Source organism: Scomber scombrus, chromosome 6, assembly GCF_963691925.1.
Source record: "Scomber scombrus chromosome 6, fScoSco1.1, whole genome shotgun sequence".
NCBI classification, from domain to species: Eukaryota; Metazoa; Chordata; class Actinopteri; order Scombriformes; family Scombridae; genus Scomber; species Scomber scombrus.
This window is the reverse complement of record NC_084975.1, coordinates 17825548-17850717: the sequence shown is the minus strand read 5'-3', so window position 1 is coordinate 17850717 and position 25170 is coordinate 17825548. Positions and strand designations below refer to the sequence as shown.

Below are 25170 nucleotides of genomic sequence, written 5' to 3'. Positions count from 1 at the left end.
CATTTAACCTTTAAACAATGTTGTCAAACTGTTGAACACCATAATGGTAAAACCTTGAAATTTCCAGCTGTCAGTTTCTACTCGTATCTCATTGTACATTTTCAATATTGTAGTAAATGCTCAGTCAGTAATATGTGAAGTATTGACGTGAGAGATTAATGGACTACACGAGCACAAAGATTTCTCATATGCACAGCAGATTCAAAGCTTTTAGTTGGGTTTTAGATGTCAACGGTCGCTCACTAATCATAAATACAATAGAGCCGCTGAGGATTAAAATCAGATACTACATACTACATAATGATTTAATGACCAGTACATAATCTTAAGAAGAATGTATGCAAACATTTGTCAGCAAGAAAAGCTTAAGAATAATTCTGTAGCACTGATTTGGATTTTCATGTGTTTTCAGACTTATACTTCCATCCATCCATCCATTTTTTTGTACCACTTATCCTCTGTAGCAGCTGGAGACAATCTCAGCTGACATTGGGTGATAGGTGGGGTACATCCTAGACAGACTGTCAGTCAATCGCAGGTCTAACACATACAGTAGTATAGAGACAGACCTACAGGCAATTCAGAGTCACCAATTAACCTAACCTCGAACCCACGCAGGCATGAGGAGAACATGCAAACTCTTCACAGAAGGGCCCCAGCCTGCTGGTGGGAACCTAGAACCTTCTTGCTGTGAGGCAACAGTGCTATGTGCAGTCCCAGACCTATACTTTTACCTAGACTTTTGAAAATCCGAGCTGCACAGCATTTGCAAAATAAATCAGGATGTTTATTGATATACTGTATATGGGTATATATTGAAACGGCTCAAATTCTCTAAGATTAAACACAGCTGAGGGATGAAACTGAATTCTCATCCAAATGTGTTTTGGACTGGAGGTTATATCAGCATCATAAACAGGGTCCTCTAAAAACTGGAAGAGGATAACTGATTTATTTCCATTCACTACCTGTGACAAATACTTAAAGTTCAAGGTTTGACTCAATTTAAGCGAGCAGCATGAAATAAAATGTGGCATGTCCTCATAGTAAACAACTACATTCCCAAAATATTTGAAAAGGTCACCTGCCAGATCTCTGCAAAGAAGCTCCCACACCTGTGGCACAATTAATGGCTGGTGTGAGTCTGTGACAGCAGAAGAGTTTGATTCAGTGTGTGGAGGCAGCTTTTCAAGACTGAGCAGAGAACCACAACTGTCCCTCAGCAGTTCTCAACAACTGAGCCAAAATACACAGAAACGTACATTTATCAAGGCACTGTTTCCTGTGTAGTCTGCTGAGTGCGAGGGAATTACTTAATGAATTATGAATGCAGCTCAAATAAATAGTTGAAACAATAAATTATAACTTTATTCAAACATTTAAGGTTTTGGCTCATATACTGAAGCAGCCACAGAAACAGCCTCTCATGGAAACATGTCATGATACTCTCATTCCTAAGCTTTTGGAAATGGAAATGTGATGTGCTTTGACAAAATCAGAGAGTATCTGTGTGTGTATGTGTGCAAGTGTTTGATCTTTGTCAGGTGGTCGTAAAGTCTATTAATGGCACAATGACACTTCAACAAGACAACAAAAGAAGGCTGGTGGTTGACAGGAGTTACAGTATCAGCAGCGTCTGTCCTCTGTCAACAATACTCTGACACATTCCTCGCTGCTGACGCTTGTTACATCAAACACACACAAAATGCAACTGCAAGTCTCCAGAATAGCCTCCTTGGTGAAAGTTGAACACGAGAAAAAGCCACCAACCTCGAAACAGAAGCTGCTGCTGCAGGCGAGAGTTTTCTTCTTTAATCAAGAGGCTTCAATTAGCCTAATGGGTGCTTTAGTTAGAAGAGCTGTTACACAACAACTCTTAACAGGGAAAATTAAGCAATGAATCCTCAGTGGAGAGCTTTGACTTATGTGTTTCTCGGTGTTGTTGGTGCACTGTGTGTATTTCAGTGACTATTCATTTACTGGAGTGAGTGGTGTTCAGCCTGCTGACATTTATATTTTCACACTTGGACGGCTTTTTTCCCAACAATAAAGTCACAGACTGGGGCAGATGAATGTGTCAAATCACACATTAAAGAGCAGAATGTACAGTTTGAATGATGCAGCTTTATAAGCAGGGTAAATAAGAACGCGTGTGTCATTATGTGCACTCTCAAGGCTCCAGCTGCACTTTTCACTTGATGCAAATTAGTCCTTTATATGAAATACAATTGTGCAGATAATGTATGCATGAAATTTGAAAACAGACTGAGAAAACACTGTATATTTGCTTCGACCAACTTATGCTCAATTTGCAGTTTAACACTTACTAACCTTGTGTGAACCATGCAGTTAACTATCAAGTATGTCTTAGTCATCATCAGAAAATGAATATGAATAAATTATGATACAATATGAAATGTGCTAAACGGTCTTGCTGGATGCTAAAATTATGAATACATGTAGAATGTAATCTGTATTGTGACAATAATTAATCATTTGTAGGTATTTTCTTAACTTTTAGTTATAGGGCTAATTCCGGGTTTATTAAATTATTAATATAATACATTCATTAAACTGATAGCTTCCAGTGTTTTTGTAGCTGTTATAAATTAAAATGGTAAAATACATTTTGACTGTTTTAACTACATTGTTATTGTGCATTTACTCAGCATTCAATCACTATTAATTAGTGAACTGTAATGTAAGTTGATCCCAGCGTTATTCTGATGGAGGTGCGGCAAATATTTTAGCAGGAAACAGCAAGAAAAGAGCAAACGTGTTCAGGTGAGTTTTTTTAAGGATGAAGATAAAAAATACTAGAGACAGCAGAGCTGGTGGTATACAAAGATGTATGAGCTGATGCTTTTCGTTCAAGATCAGCAGTCAGCAGTCCTGTCGTTTTATATATGAGAACAACTCACACAAAAGAAGTGAGAAATGAAAAGTTCAAAATCATTTTTGAATGCATAGCATTGCAACATTTATCACTTTGTGAAAATAACTTGCATAAAAATGATACATTTATTTCAGCTTTTCCTTAAACTACTGAAGTTAACCAAAACACCTAAAGTGACCACTGAATATCTCATCAGAGCTCCTGCAGAATGATTTAAGTGGTTTGTAGCTGCAGGATCACTCTGCTTATGTCCAAAATACATATGCAGAGTGATCCTGGTGGTTCTCAAAGTAGGGCCTGGAGACACCCAGGGTTCCTTGAGGAGGTTCCAGCAGGCCCCTAAGAAAAAGGTGAATCATTTATTTTCATTATAATTCCATCTATAAGTAACACATTGGCAGAATGTATAACTATTTTGGTCATGGGTACACTTTCTGTAATAAAACATCTAAAAACAAAACTCTTATCAGGTGGTGGACCCCGGGACAAAAACTTATCAAATAGGGTCTGTGGTCTAATTTGTGTCAAAGGGGTCCTTGATATGGTACAGTTTAAGAACCTCTGGTATAGGGACACATGTGACCAGCACCAATGGAAGAATTATTCTGATCCTTTACTTAAATATCAGTAATGTAAAAGTATTCCATTACAAATAGAGTTATGTCATTCAAAACCTGCTTCAGTGAAGGTACAGATGTATCATGCAGCTGACCGAGGAGGAGCTAATTTTAACTACTTAACATACAGTTAGATATTTTAGTCTGGTGGTTTACAGCATGGAGATCAGGCCCCCTCTAAGACATCTGAAACTTGACATATAGGGCTACTAGAAGGACACAGGACGCCTATGTCGTGAATTTTCAAGACAGTCTTAAAACAACAGTCAGGAGCCCATATGAACACTGAAACAGATTTTGCTCACTGTAATCATTCCTCCTATTAACACTGGCCATTCAGAGATCCTGATTCCTAATGTGGTTTCATTGTAAGTGATGACGGCCAAAACTCATAGTGAGCAAAAATGTATTTGGCTTTGGTCGTCTGAATTAGTAAAATCAGGATTTATTCCAACCTTAAAGTCTTTTTAGAACATTTTGTTAGGATCCCTCCTCCACAGCTCAACAGGGAAACACATAGATGGAATTTTACATTAAAAAGACTGCTGAAGCGCCATGTTAGCTTCAAATGAACTTTGAAATCCACTTTTCACAAAAAGAGGACTGTGGATTTTGTCCCCCTATCACTTACACTGACAGCACAATATGAAGAGATTTTTTCACGGCCAGTATGAGCAGGATTAGCCTACATCGAGCAAAATCTGTTTCAATGACCATTCAGTTGACTGACAAATTTGGGGGGGAAAAGTGAACCTGTCCTTTAATGTAACATATAATATAAAGGGCTGCTGCCAAAGAAATGTAGTAAAAGAGTAAAGAGCATCTTGTAAAGCAGCATAAGATACTCAAATATAAGTGCAATTCATGTACTTAGTTCATTTCCACCACTGGTGACCTGAGCTATAAAAAGATATCCTCATTAACTCGCAGTATGTGTCGGGAAGCTGATCTACTGGGGCTCACTTACTGTGTTTGGTGGCCCCATGAAGCTTTGACCCTATTTTTGCAAAGTAGGCAATCAGTCCACTTATCCCCATTTGTTCAAGCTGCACTCTGCTGCCTAGATATTAGATCACTTGGTGCAAACCTGCTTCATACACCTGTCTGGTTGTCTCTGCGCTGCAGTCTTACACCTCCTCCACCTCCTCCTCTTCCTCCTCCTCCTCATTGAGCTAACACCTGGAGAGTGCTGAGATCAAACCGGCTGGGGTGAAGATGAAGATGGAGAGAGAGAGTTGGCAGCTGCGCCTTTAAGGCTGCATGTGGTCTACAGCTTGATGCTCCCATGGCAGGCTGTGGAGGTGCACGCTTTCAAAGTTTGACTGGGGAATAGAGGTAGAAACGGCGGCGGCGTCTCTCCGTCGGGAAACAGACACAAGGCAATCATCTGAGAGGGGAGAAAAGGGAAAAAAGGACCGCAGCTCGCATGGGAGTGTCCGGCGATAAGAACAAAGGGACAGATGACTGAGCGGATTTATAAATGGAAAACAGAAGAAGGTTAATGTAACAGCTAAAAGAAGGGACTCCCGGCCGGCTGCAGCAGCCTCCCCCTCAACCATGCTGCCTGTCTCCCGCACGCTGTTGTTCGGCTTCGTAACGCTGCTGGTTGTGGTTTTGATCATTGATGATATTGCAGAAGTGGAAGAAGAAACTGCGTAAGTAGCCCACCGTCATTTATCCATTCAGAGTGCGTGTGTGTGTGTGTGTGTGCGTGCGTGTAATCCATTGTTTTCTTGGTTATTTCCCTCTCAAAGGATTTAATCTGTTAAATGGGAGGGAGAGAAATAAAATCAGTTTATTTTGGATTGAGTTGGAGTTTGGAGTTGAATGTTAAGTGTGTGTGGTTTGTTTTTACATTTGTAACACTTGGGTGCAGCAGGAGCAGCTGTTCCGTCAGCAGCCAGCCTGCCTGGGTCTCCAAGGATTAGGCTATTTGTCTTGCAGCAGCCTGCATGCGGGATAGGATACATTTCCACTACAAGAGAGAGAGTGTGTGTATGTGTTTCTCTCTCTCTCTCTCTCTCTCTCTCTCTCTCTCTCTCTCTCTCTCTCTCTCTCTCTCTCTCTCTCTCTCTCTCTCTCTCTCTCTCTCTCTCTCTCTCTCTCTCTCTCTCTCTCTCTGTGTGAGTGAGAGAGAGAGAGAGAGAGAGAGAGTGAAAGAAAGATAGAGAAGGGGGACCAACAGATTGGAAATAAAAGCTTTCCTCTTTTTGTTCCCGTCTAATTTTCACACTTTGAATTGTTGAACAGTCTAGCAGAAATATTGCACACACACAGGGAGTCAGAGAGAGAGAGAGAGAGAGAGAGAGACAGAGAAACAGAGAGCGAGAGAGACATGCTCCACTTGCATTTGACCTGCAATTTTCAGCATCAAAAATACTTAAATCAGATATAAAAAAACAAACCAGATTGGTTTGACTGTGCAACATCCATTTCCTCCTATTACTATCATCACAGCGAAAAGGATGGTGTACCACCTGAATAGTAAAAATTCACTTTTTTTTCTCCCTCCTCCGCTCAGGGAAGCTTTTTTGGACTCTCACATTTCCCTTTCAGCAAGAACATTTTGTTTTGAATGCAATTACCCGGCTGTGGCTCACGTCGTAATGAGGTCATATTGGTTGTGATTTTGCTGTGAAAGAAGAAACCAGAACCAATTCCACTACTGCATAAACTCAGCTTAATTCAATTACAACAATTATATTTAAAGCTGCCACCAGCATGAATCCACATGTGAGAGGATCCCACCTTTCTATCTGTCTGTCAGAGCACTTATCTCTCTTTCATTTTCTCACTTGTTCTGCATTAGACGGCAGCTGGCTGCTTGTCACAATTTTATCAGACATGATCAAGGTCATGATTACAAAATAGATTTAAAAATCTGAATACACATACGTTGTGTTTACTTTAAAGGAATCTTGGCTGGCGTATTAATGCCTCAGTGGTAAGATTGCTCAATTCTCTGTGAAACGAGAACCTCCTTTCAATATAATGGGGCTCCATTAAGGCCACATTTCCCCTCATTACATCAGCAAGTGGGTCCACAGTGTATTGCTCTAAAAATACCTTGATGTGTGTCTTTCACCTTCATTCTATCTTAAAAGGACATACAGTATGTCTGGTGATGAATACAGTAGATGGATTATTGCCTTGATATGATTACAGGAAATGTTTCCAGCATCTGTTCATTATCTTTCAGGAATCTGTGCAGCAGATTGTGATTCATTATTCCATCTGAATCTCTTTTTTTTTTTTTTTTCCAGAAACACTGGACATTCAAAGAAGATGAACGCGCACCAGCTCATCCCAAAACCACGCAGGTCGGAAATCCAATCATCTCAACACACACCCTTATATTACTCTTTCTATAGATGTATGTATGCATCTGCATCTACGCTGTGGACCACCAGTGGCAATCTATTTGGCACTTCCGTATAATTTTCAGTTGGTGATTTTATTTCTGTGCAGGCCTTGAAAACACAGTGAGTCATTCACAGTGAGAGTCTCATTACTGAAACAGTAGGAAGGCAGCTGCTCTACCCGTCAATATGCTGGTATCCATCCATGTGACAAGGAGAACATCTGCCGTCAGAGTAAAGCAGACTTAAATTTAAAACGGTTTAACTGGATTTCAGATAAGGTCGCTTTATTGCATTTCAACTATTGTAAGCTTCATTCAAGTCAAATCAAGTCAGGGAAGGTCATTTTTGAGTTGTGGAAGAAGTATCCTTCATCAGATCTTTTAGCAATATCTCTATGTAAAAATATTCCATCACAAGTAAAGGTCCTGCACTCAAATTTGTTTTTAATTTAAAGTAAAAGTAATATCATATCAGCAAAACATGTATCAGAAGTACTCATTATGCAGGAAATGACCTCTGAGAGAGAGATAGTACAGATGCATTCATGTGAAAATAGCATTAACTGTTGAAGTTGGTTAACGTGAAACTAACTTTACCTGTTTTATATATTAGTATATTCATCTATAGCATAAACTAGTAGTATCTGTGCAACACAACACCCTTTAATCTTATACGCTGGATTCGGTTAAGAAAGAAAAGCTTAAAAATGGAAAAAACAGAGAAATTACCACAATACACAAAGCTTGTGTCTAAATATCTATTCTAATATGTCTATTCTCATTTAGAAAGGCTGCAGCACACGTGGATCCGACTGCTTCGACAAGATTGGGTAAAAATGTAATAAATCATCATGATCCGAGCTACAATAACACTGCCAAGCTCACATCAAACAGCTGGACCTTCAACAAGACCCTCTCCAACCTCATCAGGTAGGATCATGGCTTCCCACTGTTATCTCTGCCCGATTATATACTTGACTAAGCAGAGATAATTTGCTTTTTTCATATTGCAGAAAGAATATTCTGAGATTCCTCGATCCAGAGAGAGATATCTCTATTCTGAAGGGCACGCTGAAACAGGGGGATATCATCCACTATGTTTTCGACCGTCACAGCACCACAAACATCTCAGAAAATCTCTATCGTCTTTTGCCATCTGTATCCCCGATGAAGAACCAGCATCACAGGCGCTGTGCCATTGTGGGAAACTCGGGGATCCTGTTGAACAGCAGCTGCGGAGCCGAAATTGACTCACATGACTTCGTTATCAGGTACTACTGTTTTTCCACAGAACAGCATAAATGATTTCCGGGTTGGAAGTCTCTACTTGAAATAAATCATAAAACCTGCAAGCTAAAATGGAACGTAATTGAAATGGATTAACAAATTAGTTTCAGTTTTGGGTTTATCTCACTTTATTGAGAATATAATTCACATTGGAATGATAATCACTTTTTCCAGTTTAATTCTGGTTTAGAGTTGGTGCTCACACAGCTGAAAATATATTAATTGCACATCTGAAAAGGCTGTCAAAGCTTTTTAATGATTTAAGGTTGGAACGAACTGCCAGACTGAGAGCAATTAAATGCATGGTTATACATGAAATTGACATTTTGAAGAGCTTTTTTCCCCGCATCCAGCAAAAACACATTGTGCTTTTCAGACAAACACCGGCGCTCTCAAGGGTCCTGCTCTCATTTACCGTAGATTTTTGTTTGTGAAGACATAAGCCAGCTCTGTCTAGTGTTTGGGTGTAAGCAAAGCAGTTGCTTAGTGGGTTATTCATCACTGTTCATACCTGTCATTGGAGCAAGATAAATCTGTTGCTGGTGATAATGCAATGTAATGAGGAATGCAAAAAAAGGCACAATCTAACATTCGATATCTGCAGAGGTACCCATAGTGAGAAACATCCTCTCATTGATCAATTACTTTAATGTTGTGGTGTAAATGAAACAGGAAGTAAGCATCCATGGCAGCACCTCATTGAGCTGACTGATCAATAGCTGAGTCGGCCTCCTCATACTGTCCCTTTTTTGTTCTGAAATTGATTCTGTTGTCTTTCTGTCTTGTCTTTCTCTAAATGCTTCGATGTTATGCTGATGAGTAGAGGTCATGATTTCTCGACTCCAGCAGCATGATAATAAGTCCGGGGCACGGCGGTAATGGTTGGCTGAAGGCAGACAAAAGGGAACATGGCATTTTGAGAAGCTGAGGAATTTGCTGTGGCATTCACATATCAGATGGGTAGATAATGTCTGAGCTAAATATAGACCTCTGCCCTGCAGCTGGTTCACAAAAAGTAGGCGTACAATGTTTGGGGCTTTTAGTTACAGGTTATTTACACTCTGTATTATAATAAATATATGGGGTACTAAAGGAGTTTATTGGAACTTTCTACATTTTTTTCTGATAAACTAAAGAATTAAGTGTCCTCATGAGTTGAGGAAATCAGAACAAACCAATTATAAACCCACTGGATTAACCACAAGCATTGTCCCAGAAAAGTTGATTACTCAGAGGTCACAGGTTAAAATTAATAAATATGCAATCATGCTTTTCTGCCGGATTTCCCTCCTGGTAGAAAGTTCTCCAAGACAAATGCTTTCACTAGCTTAAGGACACACACAAGTCATTAATATAAGGGAAACAAAGAGTGTGTCAGACTCAAGAACAGCTTCAGTATTCTGTGACATAGATTCTCCAAGTGTGGAGCTCTACTGGAGTGTGTTGCTGCCACTATTACAAGAAAAACTGTCCAAAAATGAGAAACTTTTCTCCGTTTACCACAATCCTTTTCATGTTATTATGAGATCCTTTTCACATTATAATAAGATAGTTTCATGTTATAATGACATACTTTAGACATACTTTTCTCATTAGCAAAGTTTTCTTTTAATAACAACATACCTTACTTACATACTTAATATTGTTTAAAGTTGGTAAGTTATAGCAAAAAACTTCCATATGTTGTTAAAACGAGAAAAAGATCCAGTCAGCACCTACATAGACGATACTGTAACCTACATCAGCTGGAAAAAGTGAAAATTATTCTTCCGAAAGAGAGATGAACATTGTTGCTAAAATCCAAAGATACAACTTCCTTTGGTGTTTTTATGATGATAATAAAGCATTTCCATTACTTAAAAAATCTCCCACGGGTCCTCAAATAGGTTGTAGTCCATAGCATATGATTCAATCATTTTCATACTCATCCGATCATTTAGTGATCCCTCATTCTCTGTAGGAAGCATCTGATTTTTGTTGTTCTGTTTCTCTGCCAATTCATTCAGGTTTTAATTAACTAACTTTCAAGTCAAATAGAAATGTGGGAAAGCTTGGAGAGGTAGTTATTCAACTCCACCAGACTAACTTATATTTGTAGGATTTATACCACTTTAAACTTGAATGAAACACCTGTTGGTGTGGCCTTGACTTCAGTTACTTATTTATTTAATGTCTCAAACTGGCCTAGAAGTAGTGATGATTTTATTTGTAAATCACAAATCATTTCTTGTCAACTTAAGCTAAAACAATATAATAATAATTCTAGTTAACTGTGTGGATGAGTGTAGTGTGTGATTCGTGCAAACAAACAACACAAACGCTTAACTGTACTGCCTGGTGGAGGCCTGGGAGGAAAAGGAGAGGGGTATTGGAAATAGGCTGAGGCCCAGTTTCCTCAGATGTAGTCACTTTCCTGATGTCCTCTTCAGTTCTGCCTACTGGCTCCTGAACTAAGATGCCAAACCAACCACACAAGCAAAAAGCAGAGAGGAGGGACGTCACAATGGTTGAACAAAAATTTGAATGACATGTAACCTGTTCTTGTTTGTTTTAAGGTGTAACCTGGCACCAGTGGAGGAATACTCTCGGGACGTGGGGTGGAGGACCAACTTGGTGACCATGAACCCTTCAGTGGTGCAGCGGGCCTTCCAGGACCTCGTCAGCGAGGAGTGGAAGGAGCGCTTCTTGCAGCGGCTTCAGAGCCTCAGCGGTAGTGTGCTTTGGATCCCGGCCTTCATGGCAAAGGGAGGAGAGGAGCGTGTGGAGTGGGCCCTTCGTCTCATCCTGCTGCACACTGTGGACGTACGCACCGCCTTCCCCTCGCTGCGCCTGCTCCACGCCGTCAGAGGGTAAGATGCAGCTGCCGCTCCCTGTGTGCTGCGTTTCATAGGAATACCTGTGAGCAGCATAATCGAGGGGCTGGCAAACTCTAATCTGCTGCTCAGGTGGCTATTTTTAAACAAAGTATTAAAGCTGATCAACAGGAGCATTCAGTATGTCTCCCTCCGCTCAGCGCATTCACACCTCTGCACCTGCTTTTCTTGCTGAGCGTTAGATAAGAAGATTGATATCACAGTCATGTTTGTGTGTATGGAGCTGGAGATGATTAGCTTCACAAAAAGACTGGAAGCAGGAGGGACCTAACTGGCCTGACTGCATCTAAAGTTAAAACATATCCCCAACAACACCTCTTCAATCTGAAACTCACTAATTAACACATTATATATTTACAGAAACATTAATGTAGAAGCATTAATGTGTAGGAGTTGCGTGCTTTTACTATTTCTTGGCAAACAATAGCTCCCCCGCAGGCTTGTCACTGTGACGTTGCCATGCAACCAGCAAAGACACAGCACACAAGTATTAACAACTGACAAACTGTTGTTCTTGGTATTGATCTTCTCATCTACTGTTATTCTCCATTTCCCATAATGTCAATCTATTCCCTTAATTGGTGCCTATATGTTCTTTAGTCCAAGAATCCCACCACTTTGAGCAAGTGTTGTTCATTAATGTTGACACTAAACTGCAGTCAGTTTATAAATGAACTCCTTTCCAAGGAAAAAAGGTGAATTTATGAAGAGAATCAATTAGCCGTGTGCTTAAATTGTGTGTAAATAATTTATTGCTGTTATGTTGTTTCTACTGTGAGCAGGCCTGTGCAGAGGCTCAGGAACAGTACAGATAATGAGAAGTGCTGTTAAACGGGGCTATGTTTTGTTAATCCTCATTATTTGAGTTGATTTATTTTAGTGTTGGTCAAGGATTCTTTTTGAGAAATGCATTTTGCATATCTGTCACACAGCCTCCACTGCCTTCAGGCTTTTATAAAAATCACTCCCTGCATTTATTTATTTATTTATTTATTTATTTTGCTCTCTCTCTTTCATCACAACCGGACTCGGCTCTGGATCTTTCCTTCCTCGTTAAAAGCCTAACAACCACCGCTGGTCAGTGACCAAATTATGCCATTTTGCACGCCCCAACTAACACTCTGTATTGTGAAGGGGAAGAACTGGGCCATGATTTTTGTTGCCTGTATGACTAGTGTTTTACAAGAGAAAAGCTTGGAGGTTAAACACACGCCTTTGTCATTTTCCCAGTGAGGCTGAACTTTAAATCAAAAGTTGGCAATCGTGCAATACAGGACAACTAAACGCTGCATCCGATCATTTCATTGGTAATTAGACCCTCTTCTCTGGTTGTTAGAATTCTCATAACGTGCTGTTTGGTTGTAACTGTAAAACTGTGCACAGTTTGCCCTTCATGCTACAGGCTTTAAATAGTACAACCTCTGCATCTCAATATGACCTTCCATACTAACCACAGAGAGCGTGGAGTCAGAGGAATTGATAGCCTCGAGGCTGGAAAAATGGGTTTGTGACTGGAAAGGAAAATGAAGTTGGGGCATGAGAATTCCAGACCATCTGCCCCCTGGAGTTGTTCCTGAGGGCAACATTTGGCATGTCACTGCAGTAGGAGATGATTGAACAATTCAAATATTAGTGAGCAGCCTCATAGCTGTGTGCTGTTTTACTTGCTGTAAAAGAAGATAAGTGCTTATAAAACACTCAGAAAAAAGAAAAATCAATCTGAACATTTTTATTCAGCCTTCAAGACTTATTTTTCTTGAGAAATGTACTCTGCTCTGTCACTATGGTGAGATAAATGTGTTCTTTCAAAGTGCAGTTTCTATCATTTCAGGGTGTCTCTGCCTTCAGAGATACATACAGATAGAATTATGATGCACTGATATAAAAAATGGTATATTTGGTAGATTTTTTTTTCCGGTTATTTGAATTGGAAATGTGTGCAATAACCTTTCACCGTCTTAAGCCTGCAAGTACTGAATGTTGTTGATCAATTTGTTGGTTGTGTTTTTGATTCATTATTTATTCCATAAATTGTCAGAAACTATAGACAAAAAAATGGCTTATGTTTGCTTATTTTATCCAATTAACATGTAGAAAATGGAAAAAAGCAACACATTTAGCATTTGAGAAACTGCAACCAGAGAATGCTTGATAAATAACTAAAATTATCAAATTGATTGACTTATCAATTAATATAGAAAATTCATACGTTTTCTATATTAATTGAACAGCATTTTCAAAAATACTATTATTTTTGATGAAATGACTCCTGATGATCCCCTGAACAAATACAAGAAAGGAAACGGTCATTTATTGATCATCTGTGAGCAGATTTTGAAAGACCAGTTTGTTGGTTTACAAAAGAAAAATATTCACGAAGCTCAGTTTTTTAAATCTATATATATCTGGCTGAATATAAGTGTGGGATAACTAGATAAAAACACTTAAGTTCTTGAGCATCATCATCTTTTGCTGTGTATTTAGTGTTATTGAGTGCAGCTAACCACATTTCCTTGTCAACAGGTATTGGCTGACCAACAATGTCCACATCAAGCGTCCGACCACAGGGCTCCTCATGTACACCATGGCTACTCGCTTCTGTGAAGAGATCCATCTGTACGGCTTCTGGCCTTTTCCACTCGGCCCACAGGGCAAACCAGTCAAATACCACTACTACGATACTCTAAAATACGAGTACACCTCCAGCTCCAGTCCTCACACCATGCCTTTGGAGTTCAGGACCCTGAGCACATTGCACAGACAGGGGGCGCTCCGGCTCCACACTGGGACCTGTGATGTAGAGAGGAGACCATAGAAGGAGCCCCAAAACAAATAATGAATGGAAGACCTCCATGGAAACCTCTTTCTTAACTTAAAAGACTCTTTACAAACAACTGTCTTGGTAGCATACTTTTATGAAACTTGAATTAACTTATTTTCAGTAACTAGGATGAACTTTTTCTATTTCAAGCTGTTTTAGAGACTTGTTACCGCTCTGTTTTACCATTTTAATGAGATTTCTATGGCAACCTTTAAAATAACGAGACCCTTCTTTGATTAGCTCCCATCTGCTGGTGTCACCGACAGTTTATAGTGATCCTCTCATGTCCATCTGTTGCCCCTTATTAAAGCAGCCAATTTTAATTTCCCTCTCATGTAGGTTTCCAGGAAGGTTATACGTTATGAATTAAGGATATTTGTTTTTCCAGACTTGGTCAAGAGACATTATAAATTCATATTCCCAGTTTATGATATAACTAAGGGGGTGCTGTAACTAACACAGCATATTAATGGCATGAAGAGTTGTTGAATTAATCGCTGCTGTGAGTCACTAGTTGGGCCACAAGATGGAAGCACTTAAAAACCAGGGAGACTGATGATGAAAGAAAAATGCTGGTCGACTCTTCAAACATATGTTAGTTTAATATGATGAACCCCTTTGATTCTGATCTTTTTAAAGAGTGGATATGATATTCCCCTTGTAATAACCTAACAAATTTTACAGCAAGATACAAAATGTTATGCTTTTTTCAGATAGCCTAAATGATGATCACATTTAAAAAGTCCCAGTCAACCAGAACCTCCACACGATATTGGTCAGTTACTTTGAGGAGCCAAACGAAGGACTGGAAGCATGTAGAATTATACTCAAGTCCTGTGAGGATAAAGGAGGACTGTAGCAGCTGTTCACATAAGCCTGTTTACACAGACTCAGCCGACGGTTAACTCACTTTGTAAACTTTTTTCAAAGAGCACCAGCCCTGTCTCTGCACTGGAAATGCTAGTTAAGTTAGACTGTAGTTGTATAGTGGTAGTAAGAAGCGTTTTGCTTGTTTTTTAATGAATGTATTGGCAACACTTCTTACAAATACTGTAAGAAATAAGCCCGATAATGTGCTTTACATGCAGTTGCATTTCATTCCAATAGCACTGAGAAGGGGAAAACTTGCCTTTATTCATTTGGGATGATAAATTAATTATACTTGTATAGGGTGTTTGGGTTTGTATTCAACCAATAGATACTGTAGGTTAATAAAGTCTTTTGTGGATTTGAATGAAGCTGCCAATATTTAGTGCCTATAATCAATACATTTAACCAATTCAAATTGGTCATTCCCATGCCCAGAAATACAATTCTTCAGGGTTTATCCAGATTCATGACAGGATGTAAAAACACAGAAAACAGAATTACATGATTGTATTAATTGCGTTGCTAGCTTGACGTTAGTACTTGCTTACTTCAGAAACACAGACATCAAAATACACTTAAAAGACTGAACAGAATGTGCAAAAAATACATTTCATTGCAGGTAATGTTTTGCTTGTTTTTGTGTAGTAGTAATCAGATATGGCACTCCTTTGTAATAGAGGTAAACACCCAGTTTTTTACTTAAAAGCAAATTTCTAAATGATTCATCAAACCAATATATTAGTTCAGTGCTGGTTTTGCTTTGTATACTTCTGGCACAACCTTATTAGAAGTCTCAAACTTCACTTTTTGAGTTTATAGGTTGTCTTTTCTTAGGTTGTCTTTTCATAGGTTGTCTTTTCTTGAATTAGGGCTCTTTGCCAAATGCTTTGGGTATTTTTCTGCAAGAAAATGCCTCCGTTAATAAAAAAGTATTTTGAAATATTTAGAGGACACTGCAGCTAAACAAGAAGTCTCTTATGCGCTTCCAGCCATGTGATTTGTCTGTAAGTGTTGTTTTGACTGGATGCGCCTGTTGATTTACATGTTGGCCTTATTACGCTGCCAATTAAGTTAAGAATAGACATGAAAGTTGTACTGAAGACGTCAGCAGTCTGAAGTAATGAATGGGCTTTTTTTTGTGTAAGCTCTTGTGAGCTTGGCAAAAATAGAAACATTCTGTGACAAACACAATTAAGTTAATTAACCCAGAATGTGGAATTTGCCACAGTTAAAAAAACTTGCTACTGACGTGTAGTTAAAGCTGTGAGACTGTGGAGATTGTACTGTATAGTTTTGTCTTACCTTTACTCAAGTATGCTTTATGTTAACATCTGTTTATTGTCCAAATCCCAGCAAAGAAATGTGAACTTTTGCATGTTTGTCTTGTTTTGAAGTGTACCATTTGAGTATTCAAATTTTGGGGCTTTTTAAAAATGCAGTATGACTCAAGGACACTGGAATTGTGCAGTTGTGACACAGCGAATGTATTTTTCTGCGGCAGGAAATACACAAGAGTTCAGAGTGGGAAAAAAATAACACGTGAAGCCTCTCCCTTAAAACAATTTATACTTCAAAGGAAGCAGTTTTATTTCAGTAGTGTTTCAAAGACATGGAAACTGAGGAAACATCTGTGGGTACACGCAACATCTCTGTATCACAAACCAAGCAGAGACTTGTTTTCAATAAACTTCCAAAACAATTGGAACATTTGACTTTTTTGATTTAAATGTGGCATCAGGGAAATTAGCTTGACTCTTCAAATAGCTACCACAATGACTTTGATTCATTTTACAAGAGGAACTAGATGTAACAGATGGTTCAGTTCAAATAAATGTCCAGAATTAGAGTCATTAGATGAACAGGGTTTTTCCACAATTTCACAGACAACTAAATATAAAATAAGAGACCAAGATGCAAGAGAAAAACTGTACAAGGATGACACACTTGCCTGAGACCAACTTAGCAGAAGCATAAAAAGGATCTGCAGTTTTCTGCACGTACAGTGAAAGACTAAACTCAAAAAGGACACAATACTGTAATAAACAGTAATCATATAGACTATTCATATCATGGAAAACACACTGAATACCAGAATTACGATACATGATATCAAAAATATGGTTGGAAAGTTTGATTCACATATGATTCAATGTATTATTCAAAAACCTGGTCATTCACACACACTCCCGAACTCCTGCTTGTATATTAAGCAGTGACAGTAAAAACATCCAGTCTTCTACAAAATATCAACAACATTGTTTGAAATACAGGGAAATATACTATTATCCTGGAAATACAATGCTGAATAGGTTGCACAAGATTGGCCAGTGCAGTTTATTTTCTTTTTTCTTGTCACTACAGATGGAGGTCAGTGAGAAACAGCCTGCACCTGCAGGCTATGGTCCACTATCAAATAACAGTTTGGATTAAAACAGAAGGTCACCTACAACACCCACACTCACATTTGCTGCAGAAACCTAATCTAGCTGGACTCTTTGCTGTTAATATAATGTAATCACATTTAAGGTGCAGGCAGAGACTAGAAAGGTTTGTGAACTCCTTTTTCTCTTGCTTACATTTACTTTGAATCAGAGTGATGGTTGATTATTGTGTATCTTTGTATCTGAATTGAATATGTAGCCATGACTAGTACCAACTTAGCTTATCTTAACAGCAAATCTGGCTCTTTCTGAAGGTAAGAACATCTGTTACGTTCCAGATTATGTCTTGGCTGGGAGGACACATGATTGATTCCAGGAGGTCACTTTTCTTAGAAAGAACCTGGCACATGAACCCCATTGTCATTTTTACGAATTAAGCAAACAATATATATTGTGTTGATTAATTATCTTTATAAATGATGCTACGTTGATTTTAGAATCTTTGGACACTGACCAGGCTAGCTGTATTCACCTGTTCTCAGCCTCTATTCTAAACTAAGCGAACTATCTCTTGGCTCCAGGTTCATATAAAACTGACATACATGAGAATTACATAGATCTTCTCATTTAACTCTTGGCAAAAGTTTATTCCACAAAATGCCAACCTTTTCCTTTAATGCTCATCTAATGGGCCAAATAAATTGACTTTCTCAGGATCAGAAAAATATTATCATCAACAGTCAATGCTAGTGTCTTTAAAAAGTGTAAAAGCCAATGTTGCCTTTGCTGAAGGAAACAGGGCTATAGTTTGTTATTACTTCAGGAAAAACACATGCTGACCTTCTCAAGTTAGACATTACAAATGTCAGTAAGCCATTAAGAGAGACTTGACGTAATACTGAACTAGCTGTTCACCCACTACCTAACTTTACGGATAATTTCAGTTGGTGATTAGATATTGTAGTAATTACGTATTGTTTGCATTTAGAAGATAAGACACTGGGTGCATGTACATTTTAAGTAACTACAGTACCAGTCAAATAATTTGACTCACTTTCTGATTCAAGAGAAAAGGAAGGTGTGCCAAATTTTATGATTGAATACTGAACATCACTGCAGCTTTTAAAACTTTTGTTGATACTGTCTTAAATTAAGCTGTCAAACCAAAAGCACGCCTAAACAACAGGTTACAGCTTTCACATTCGTAGCAAATGGATGTATCCCATAAATACCTCATGACAATATTATTTGAGCTTGTAATCAAATCTTTAAACTACAGCTGAGATAGCAGCAAAATAGGAACGTCTCAAACACCACACACAGTAAAAAAATATACGCTTACTCCATACATAAGGACAAAAAGCCTTAGACAGTATATATGCACAATAAAGTGGTTAGTAGTTAGAGATAACATTTGGTATGAAAGTTAAGTTTAAAAATAGCAATTACTGTAATTCACCAGATAACTATTCTTCATAGTGTGCAAATTGTTTATCTGAATATTCTTTGCACGAGAACGCTTTATGCATCAATCAATGGCTTTTAGTGACCACCGAATATTTATTTAAAGAATATATATCACTCAGATGGGATTAACCCTGTATTATAATATGTGTAGATCATAGCTTGGAACATATAAACTCCTCAGCCCGCAGACTGTATACTGTAGCTCAAGTTTAACAATAAAATATACAGTAAAGTAAAAGATAAAATATTATTATAATGTAGTGGTTTGTTATGGAGATGATTAAACTCCAAGCTGCCAACAGCCTGTTTACTGAATGACTTTTAAGGGAAAGTCACGACTTGAAGCATCCTGGTCTTTAACATTAGAAAGAGGTGAGCCACATGATAAAAGCATCAGTAAAGCAGCGAAAAATGATATCAATGCGGCTCCTTCATTTAAACACAGATAAAAAGCCATGCACACGCAGTTGGTAAGACTTGGTAACACAAAAAAAGTAGAAGAAACTTGAGTTGTTCCAGGGAAAACAGGAGTTACCAAATATTGTTGTCCATGCTGGGATTCACCTGCAAAAAAGTGAAAACTCTGTTACTTTACAACGTTTGACCTGTGGTTACTCTCCACATGGTGAGGAGGAAATCTGTGCGCCCGCAGAGTCCTGTCTGACTTGGAAGTCAAGAATGTCAGGTAAACAGGACGTCATATCTTCCTTTGAGGAAGTGGTTGTGCGTTAAAGAACAATTGAAAGGACGGAAGGGTGAAACCTTGTGTCAACATCAGATTTGAACTAAAACAGTGTTTCTTTAAAATAGTGTTTTTTTCAAGAAAAGCAAGCATTTCAAAGACTTAATTCCTTGTATGTCCGAGTGTTTTTCTTCAGATCTTATGTGCTTTAAATGAAGTTATAACTACCCACTAAAAACAGTTAAAGATGGCGGCTGCGTTAGTGGCACAGGACAATAAACTCTGGTGCCACTTTGCAAAGTTTTCATAGTCAAAACAGACTAACAAGCTGCCTAACATAGGCAAATCACGGTTCAAACGTTTTCTGGCTTACAGTGTTGTCTTGAGATAAGCAGAGTCGTGGAGCAAGAAGTGAAAAGGTAACATGAGTAAAACCAGGAAACTTACAGGTAAAAATTAATGGGACAGTAAAAATAACCACAACAATGATATTGAATTAATCTGTTTGTTTTGGTTTGTTTGATAGAGCCAAACCCATATGAGTAAGCACCCGAATATTTCCATAGGGACAAATACAGATAAGTGCAATGTAAGGCTGTGCTATAGTGTGTGGATATGGTGGCCTTATCACACATTACTGTAGTCGATATCTCCACTGCCATCCAGACAGCATCCACATAGGGAATCAAATGCCTAATGTGTCTCTGTTATGTGAAGAACATTCTCTGTGTGGGCGGTTAAAAAACGAAAATAAATGAAGAACAAACCTGTATTTGACATCGAACAGAGTTGAGTCGTCCTCGTCTTCATTCTCCTCATTAAGAGGGGCCATCTCCACACGCTCTGCAGGTGTCGTGATAATGTCATATTTCCGTGTTTTCCTGATTCGTCGGCCAGATCTGTGGGAAAGAAAACAGCACCAAACATGAGGCATGCTCTAGAAATAAAATCACATCATTTAGGCTGACTGGACAACCCACAACTAGCTGTAACCTATTTTAGTTTTGCCAGATGGAGAGGATTAAGTTAGAAAATGTTGACATCTCTTACAAACATATAATAGTCAGCACAACTTGGGCGATAAATTCAATTCAATTGGAATAACTGACTTCTTTATTAACTAAAATGCCAAACAATCTACATCTTCTCTAAAGTGAAGATTTGTTGTTTTAAATCATAGTAAAGCAATTTGAAGACAGCACACTGAGCTCTGGGAACTCGTGAAGGGAATTTTTCATTAGTCTCCCTATTTTAGACTAGATGATTAATCAATTTATAAAAATAAAAAAAAACACCAACAGATGAATTGATAGTGAAAAGGATAGTTGTCTGCAGCCCTGACATGACAACATATCTAATTAAACTCTATAACGATGAATGAAATCATTATGGTAGTGATTATAAGTGAAACACAACATGTCACACTACATATTCACAGATTATATTCTGATGGATTATAACAGGAGTGTCACAAGCCAAAAAAGATTAAAACTAACCCCTTTACAGCACTATCATGTTAGGCTACTGCTTACTCAACTACCTCCACACTGGAGCAGCATTAATAGGCCCAGACCTTTCCTCTTGGCTCCCACCATCACATGGAGCCTAACACAACCACATGCTCCTAATTGATTCATTTACCAGGAACACTACAAAGAGCAACATTTAAATAGCGATCACAATATGACTGCATCATTGTCAGGCTGGCTATTATAGACTCCTTAGCCGTCTATGAGCAACATTTGCATCAACCTGCCTACCTGATCACTTTGATGACCAGGCATGTGATGAGAGCAGCTGTTAGCACGCAGATGAAAATGACAATGTTTTTCAGAGTTGGGAGATGCGTCATTATAGATGAAATCCGGGATCCCACGGCGGCATCAGTGACATTATTGGTCAATTGATCTCCGCTGATGATGGACGATGATGTTGAATTTAACTGCATCGCGGGTGAGGAAAGAGTTTTTGGCACGCCGCTGACCTCCCAAAGTGCCAATGCAATAATAAAAGTTAAAGCTAGATTGTACGTCACCATGGTGATGAAATAAGAAAGAAAAATAAAAGCAGGATGTGTAGTAGTTTCTCCAAACAAGCTGAAATGCGACGACAGCTGTCACATTATAGAGGATCGGCTTATCAATGTCAGACTTTGCTGTTTACACAATAAAGAAAATATGAGCTGCAAATATCCATCTCTACTCGTCCAGGCTTTTCCTAAAGATGGACTTTTTTGTCGTGACTTGCATCTGTGTCCAAAACGTGTTTTCCTCGGGGTGAGTTCTGGCAATTCCTTCCTGATTGTATTAGGTTGACTCCGTGTTGAGATGAGGATTATCCGCCTCCGGAGGAGCTCTGCGGGCTGGCCCTCTGTTCCTGATGCTGAACAGGAGCGCTGTTATGTGGGTTGGTGCCGCCTTCAGGTCAACCTCGTATTTCCCAACTCCTACAGACCTGGGGCCATCAATTTAAGCTCGGTGGCGTCATTCAGCGGAAAGAAATGACAAACAAAACATTTTTAGTGTTTGATGGCGCCTTTAAGGGAAAGGCCCACACGAATAGGACAAATAATTATTCAGTTTTTCATAATAGCTGTGGTGGGTTTACAGTCAGGGCTGTAGTCAGGATTTCCGAATATGCAAGTCTGCAGTCCCCAATCCCCAAACACAACTCCACCCTCATAACATTTTGACTAGGCACCAAAAAAGCCTGTAAATTTGTATTATTATTTTAAATGCTTTTAACATTTTATTACAGTTTAGTTCCACAGGCTGGTGCTGAAAGAAATAACCAGCCTGAACGTGTTAAAATCGGTTTAATATTCAAGTCAAACAGAGGGAACTTTTCTTCTTTGTGAGTAATGAATCATGAGGAAATCAATGAGCATATTGAACCTATCTGAACCAGTTTTAGCAGGTGGATTCTCATGGCTGCCCCCAGGATGTCACTGTTCTCTGCCGGCCTGTAAAAATAATCAAGTCTTTTATACCTTCTGCTATTAATTTCCTCAATGCCTCATAGGTCATTTCCCCTTCTATTTATATTCTTCTTATTTTATTTATTTTAAGCATATTTTTTTTGTGATAAACAGTGTTTTTCCATGTCTCCCATTATATAGGCTATGTTGATGGTTGGCAAGCTGCTGCTTGCAATTGCAGCAAGTAGCATTGAATTAGGCTGAATCAAATTTAATTTAGTTTATCTTTGGCTGTTCTGTTTTTAATTTGTTTTATTTCTTGTAAATTGTCTTGCCATGCATAACACACCTAGATGTACCCTCTCCACACTGCTAGGGATACACACTGGTGAAGAGAGACTGAGCTCCTTTATCATATTTGAATTATGAATTTGGTGTATATATGCTATATATATGTGTATATATGGTGTGCAAAGGTTTTAGATGCTTATCCATAATGCAAATACCATCAGGGAGGTGTCTGATCAGTCCCAAAATATATTCTTCAGCATGACAGCAAACCCAAACATACAGTCAGAGCCCTGATCTCAACATCATGAAGTCAGTCTGGGATTACATGAAGAGACAGAAACAACTGACAAGCTTAATCCACATATAAACTGTAGCAACATCTCCAAGATGCAGGAACAACCTACCTGCCAAAAACGGTGTGCAGGTGTACCATGGAGACCTGCTGCTGTTTTAAATGCAATGTGTGGTCAAAGCAAATATTAGGTTAGGTTTCTTCTGTTTACTGAACTTTGTATTAAACTGCTTGATATATTAAACCAATAATAGCATTATTTTTGAAAGAGTCCTCACTCGGTGACTCTAAAAATATAAAAGTTAACTTTGAAAACACTTCATGTGCAACATCTGTGTAATTGTAGAACGTAAACTCCTCCTCAGGTTATTATAATTCCTGCATTATCAGAAACAATACCAAGGACCATAGCTTTTTAAATTAACCTTGTATTGGATCTCTTGCCTATGATTGCTTTACTCCTTTTCCTGAAGAGACACAAGTGCAGATGTGTTGACATCCTATATAAAAACAAAATTGTGTAATGAAAAATTCTTGTCATTGTGTTAAAGTGTATGTGTTTGTTAACGTGCAATTATAGCCAAAAACTAACAGTCCATTCTACAGTATATTGCCTTTACTATCAAATTTTGAGATCAAGGGTTATACATTTCCGAGAGCATCTGAAGGCATCATTTCTCTGTTTACCCATGGGCCATAGCAGACACAATTTTCTGAGGGCAGCAGACTCCGGGGTCATGACCGCGGATTCCAGGGAAAAATCTTGACCAGACGAGATGATGATAAGCAGTCAACTGATCAGTGACGCTGATAATCATTCAGCAGATCTGAAGGCATGAAGCAAAGACATAATCAATGTCTTTTTCTCTCTCTCTCACTGAGTCACACAGACAGACACAATTTATGATTTATCCCCATTATTTTTTTCCACTATACTCTGGAATTCACTACAAACTGCATAGTTCTGTTAAATAAGTAGACCAACGTTTAGATTTATTCAACTCTTACCATAAATAATCTCTATGATGGCCAGTGGCTAGGAGGACTTGCATTTTAAACTACTTCAGCAACGCATCATACCCAACTATTAGTATAAACCTGTCATCTGAAAACAAGGACAGAAGACAGCCTGTTTAGCTTTGGTCCAGTTGGTCTTGTTTCTGTAATGTGTGCACCCACTACTATGTGTTTGACTTCTACTGTGCTGCTCTATGTGAGATCCACAAGATGGCAGCACAAAATAACTATGAAGCCTGCATTTTTCTATAAAGGGTAGGTTGAAATTTAAACAGAGACTGGTTTCAGTAGGCATTGAGGACCTGTAGCATTATGCAGTTGACAAAACATTATAATGGTATTTCTTTACATGAGCTTTTTAGTAAGGAACATGCACTAATGCACACAGAATCATATACATACACACTGCAAAGGGCCTGTACACAAGCTCTATCTTGATTTTGCATGCAGATTAATTTCTGATGGGGGGGATTTTGACTGTGAAGCTTAGTCGCCACAAGGGAAGATACAAATCTTTATCTAAAAGGGAATTGTGAGATTGTGAGAGGATGGCCTAAACTTAGCAGAGAAACAGCTTTAATTGTGACAACACTGATCCCGAAGAACATGTTAACTATAGCATTGTCATAAAACAGTCTTGTTTCTGATTTACAGACTCAGGTTGCCTATAGAAATCACATGAGCTAAAGCCAGTCTTTACCATGGTACAATGGTTAATTACTAATTCAAGTGAGAATTAACTGAACTCACAAACACCAGCTTCTAATTCCACTCACTTGGCTCCACCTGGCTTTCAAAAGCTGTTTGTTAAACATGACCACACCAATTTACAGAAGCTTTTTTCTTGCGGGTTGAACTGCAAACATAAGAACCCAGCCTACCTGTTAATATTTCAAGGCTTATTTGCAGTGACATTCGGTTGATGTTTTATCTGACATACAACACCCATGTTGGCAGGCCCGGCTGTGGTTTGTGCTGTTTTTACAACATATAAGGCACACCCTTCTGCAACAGTGCTGTGCCCTTTTCTTTTTACAAAACATTTCCGCCTTCCCGTTCTGACAAAGGAATGTTTCATGTTAATCCTTAGCTTGCAGGTTAGTGAGTTCATAGTATGTGGGGCCACTGTTGTAAAAATGAAGCCCTTACATAAACTCTTTCTGCTAACTTATAACTGAAGTCGGCACTTTAATAAAATAGCTGTTACATTAAAGACACATTTGTTGTTTACAGGGACTAAAGTAATTGTGTCAAGCACAATGAATTAATTATCCATATCAGTTGAAAAGGCATTTACCTATTTTTCTTTTTATTCTTTTTTGGAGCGCCAGTAGCAGTTATTTGCTTGACATGATTGCCAACCTGCTTCATGTAATTAAAAATTGAATTAGAGTCACT

At 38.6% G+C, this 25170-nt stretch overlaps 2 protein-coding genes across 2 annotated transcripts; one reads left to right on the top strand and one right to left on the bottom strand.

Moving 5' to 3' along the window:
* Nucleotides 1–5070: 5070 nt before the first annotated feature.
* On the top strand, nucleotides 5071–13849 carry st8sia2 (ST8 alpha-N-acetyl-neuraminide alpha-2,8-sialyltransferase 2). The gene is made up of 6 exons (XM_062421501.1): nucleotides 5071–5168; nucleotides 6777–6833; nucleotides 7661–7804; nucleotides 7888–8145; nucleotides 10717–11010; nucleotides 13558–13849. The coding sequence occupies exons 1-6, from the start codon at nucleotides 5071–5073 to the stop codon at nucleotides 13847–13849; spliced, it is 1143 nt and encodes a 380-aa protein (XP_062277485.1).
* A 2431-nt stretch (nucleotides 13850–16280) lies between these two features.
* fam174b (family with sequence similarity 174 member B) lies at nucleotides 16281–22592 on the bottom strand. Its single transcript, XM_062421385.1, has 3 exons — nucleotides 21016–22592; nucleotides 20023–20154; nucleotides 16281–19137 (listed from the first exon to the last, which is right to left on the bottom strand). The coding sequence occupies exons 1-3, from the start codon at nucleotides 21291–21293 to the stop codon at nucleotides 19134–19136; spliced, it is 414 nt and encodes a 137-aa protein (XP_062277369.1). The 5' UTR covers nucleotides 21294–22592; the 3' UTR covers nucleotides 16281–19133.
* Between the last annotated feature and the right edge of the window lie 2578 nt (nucleotides 22593–25170).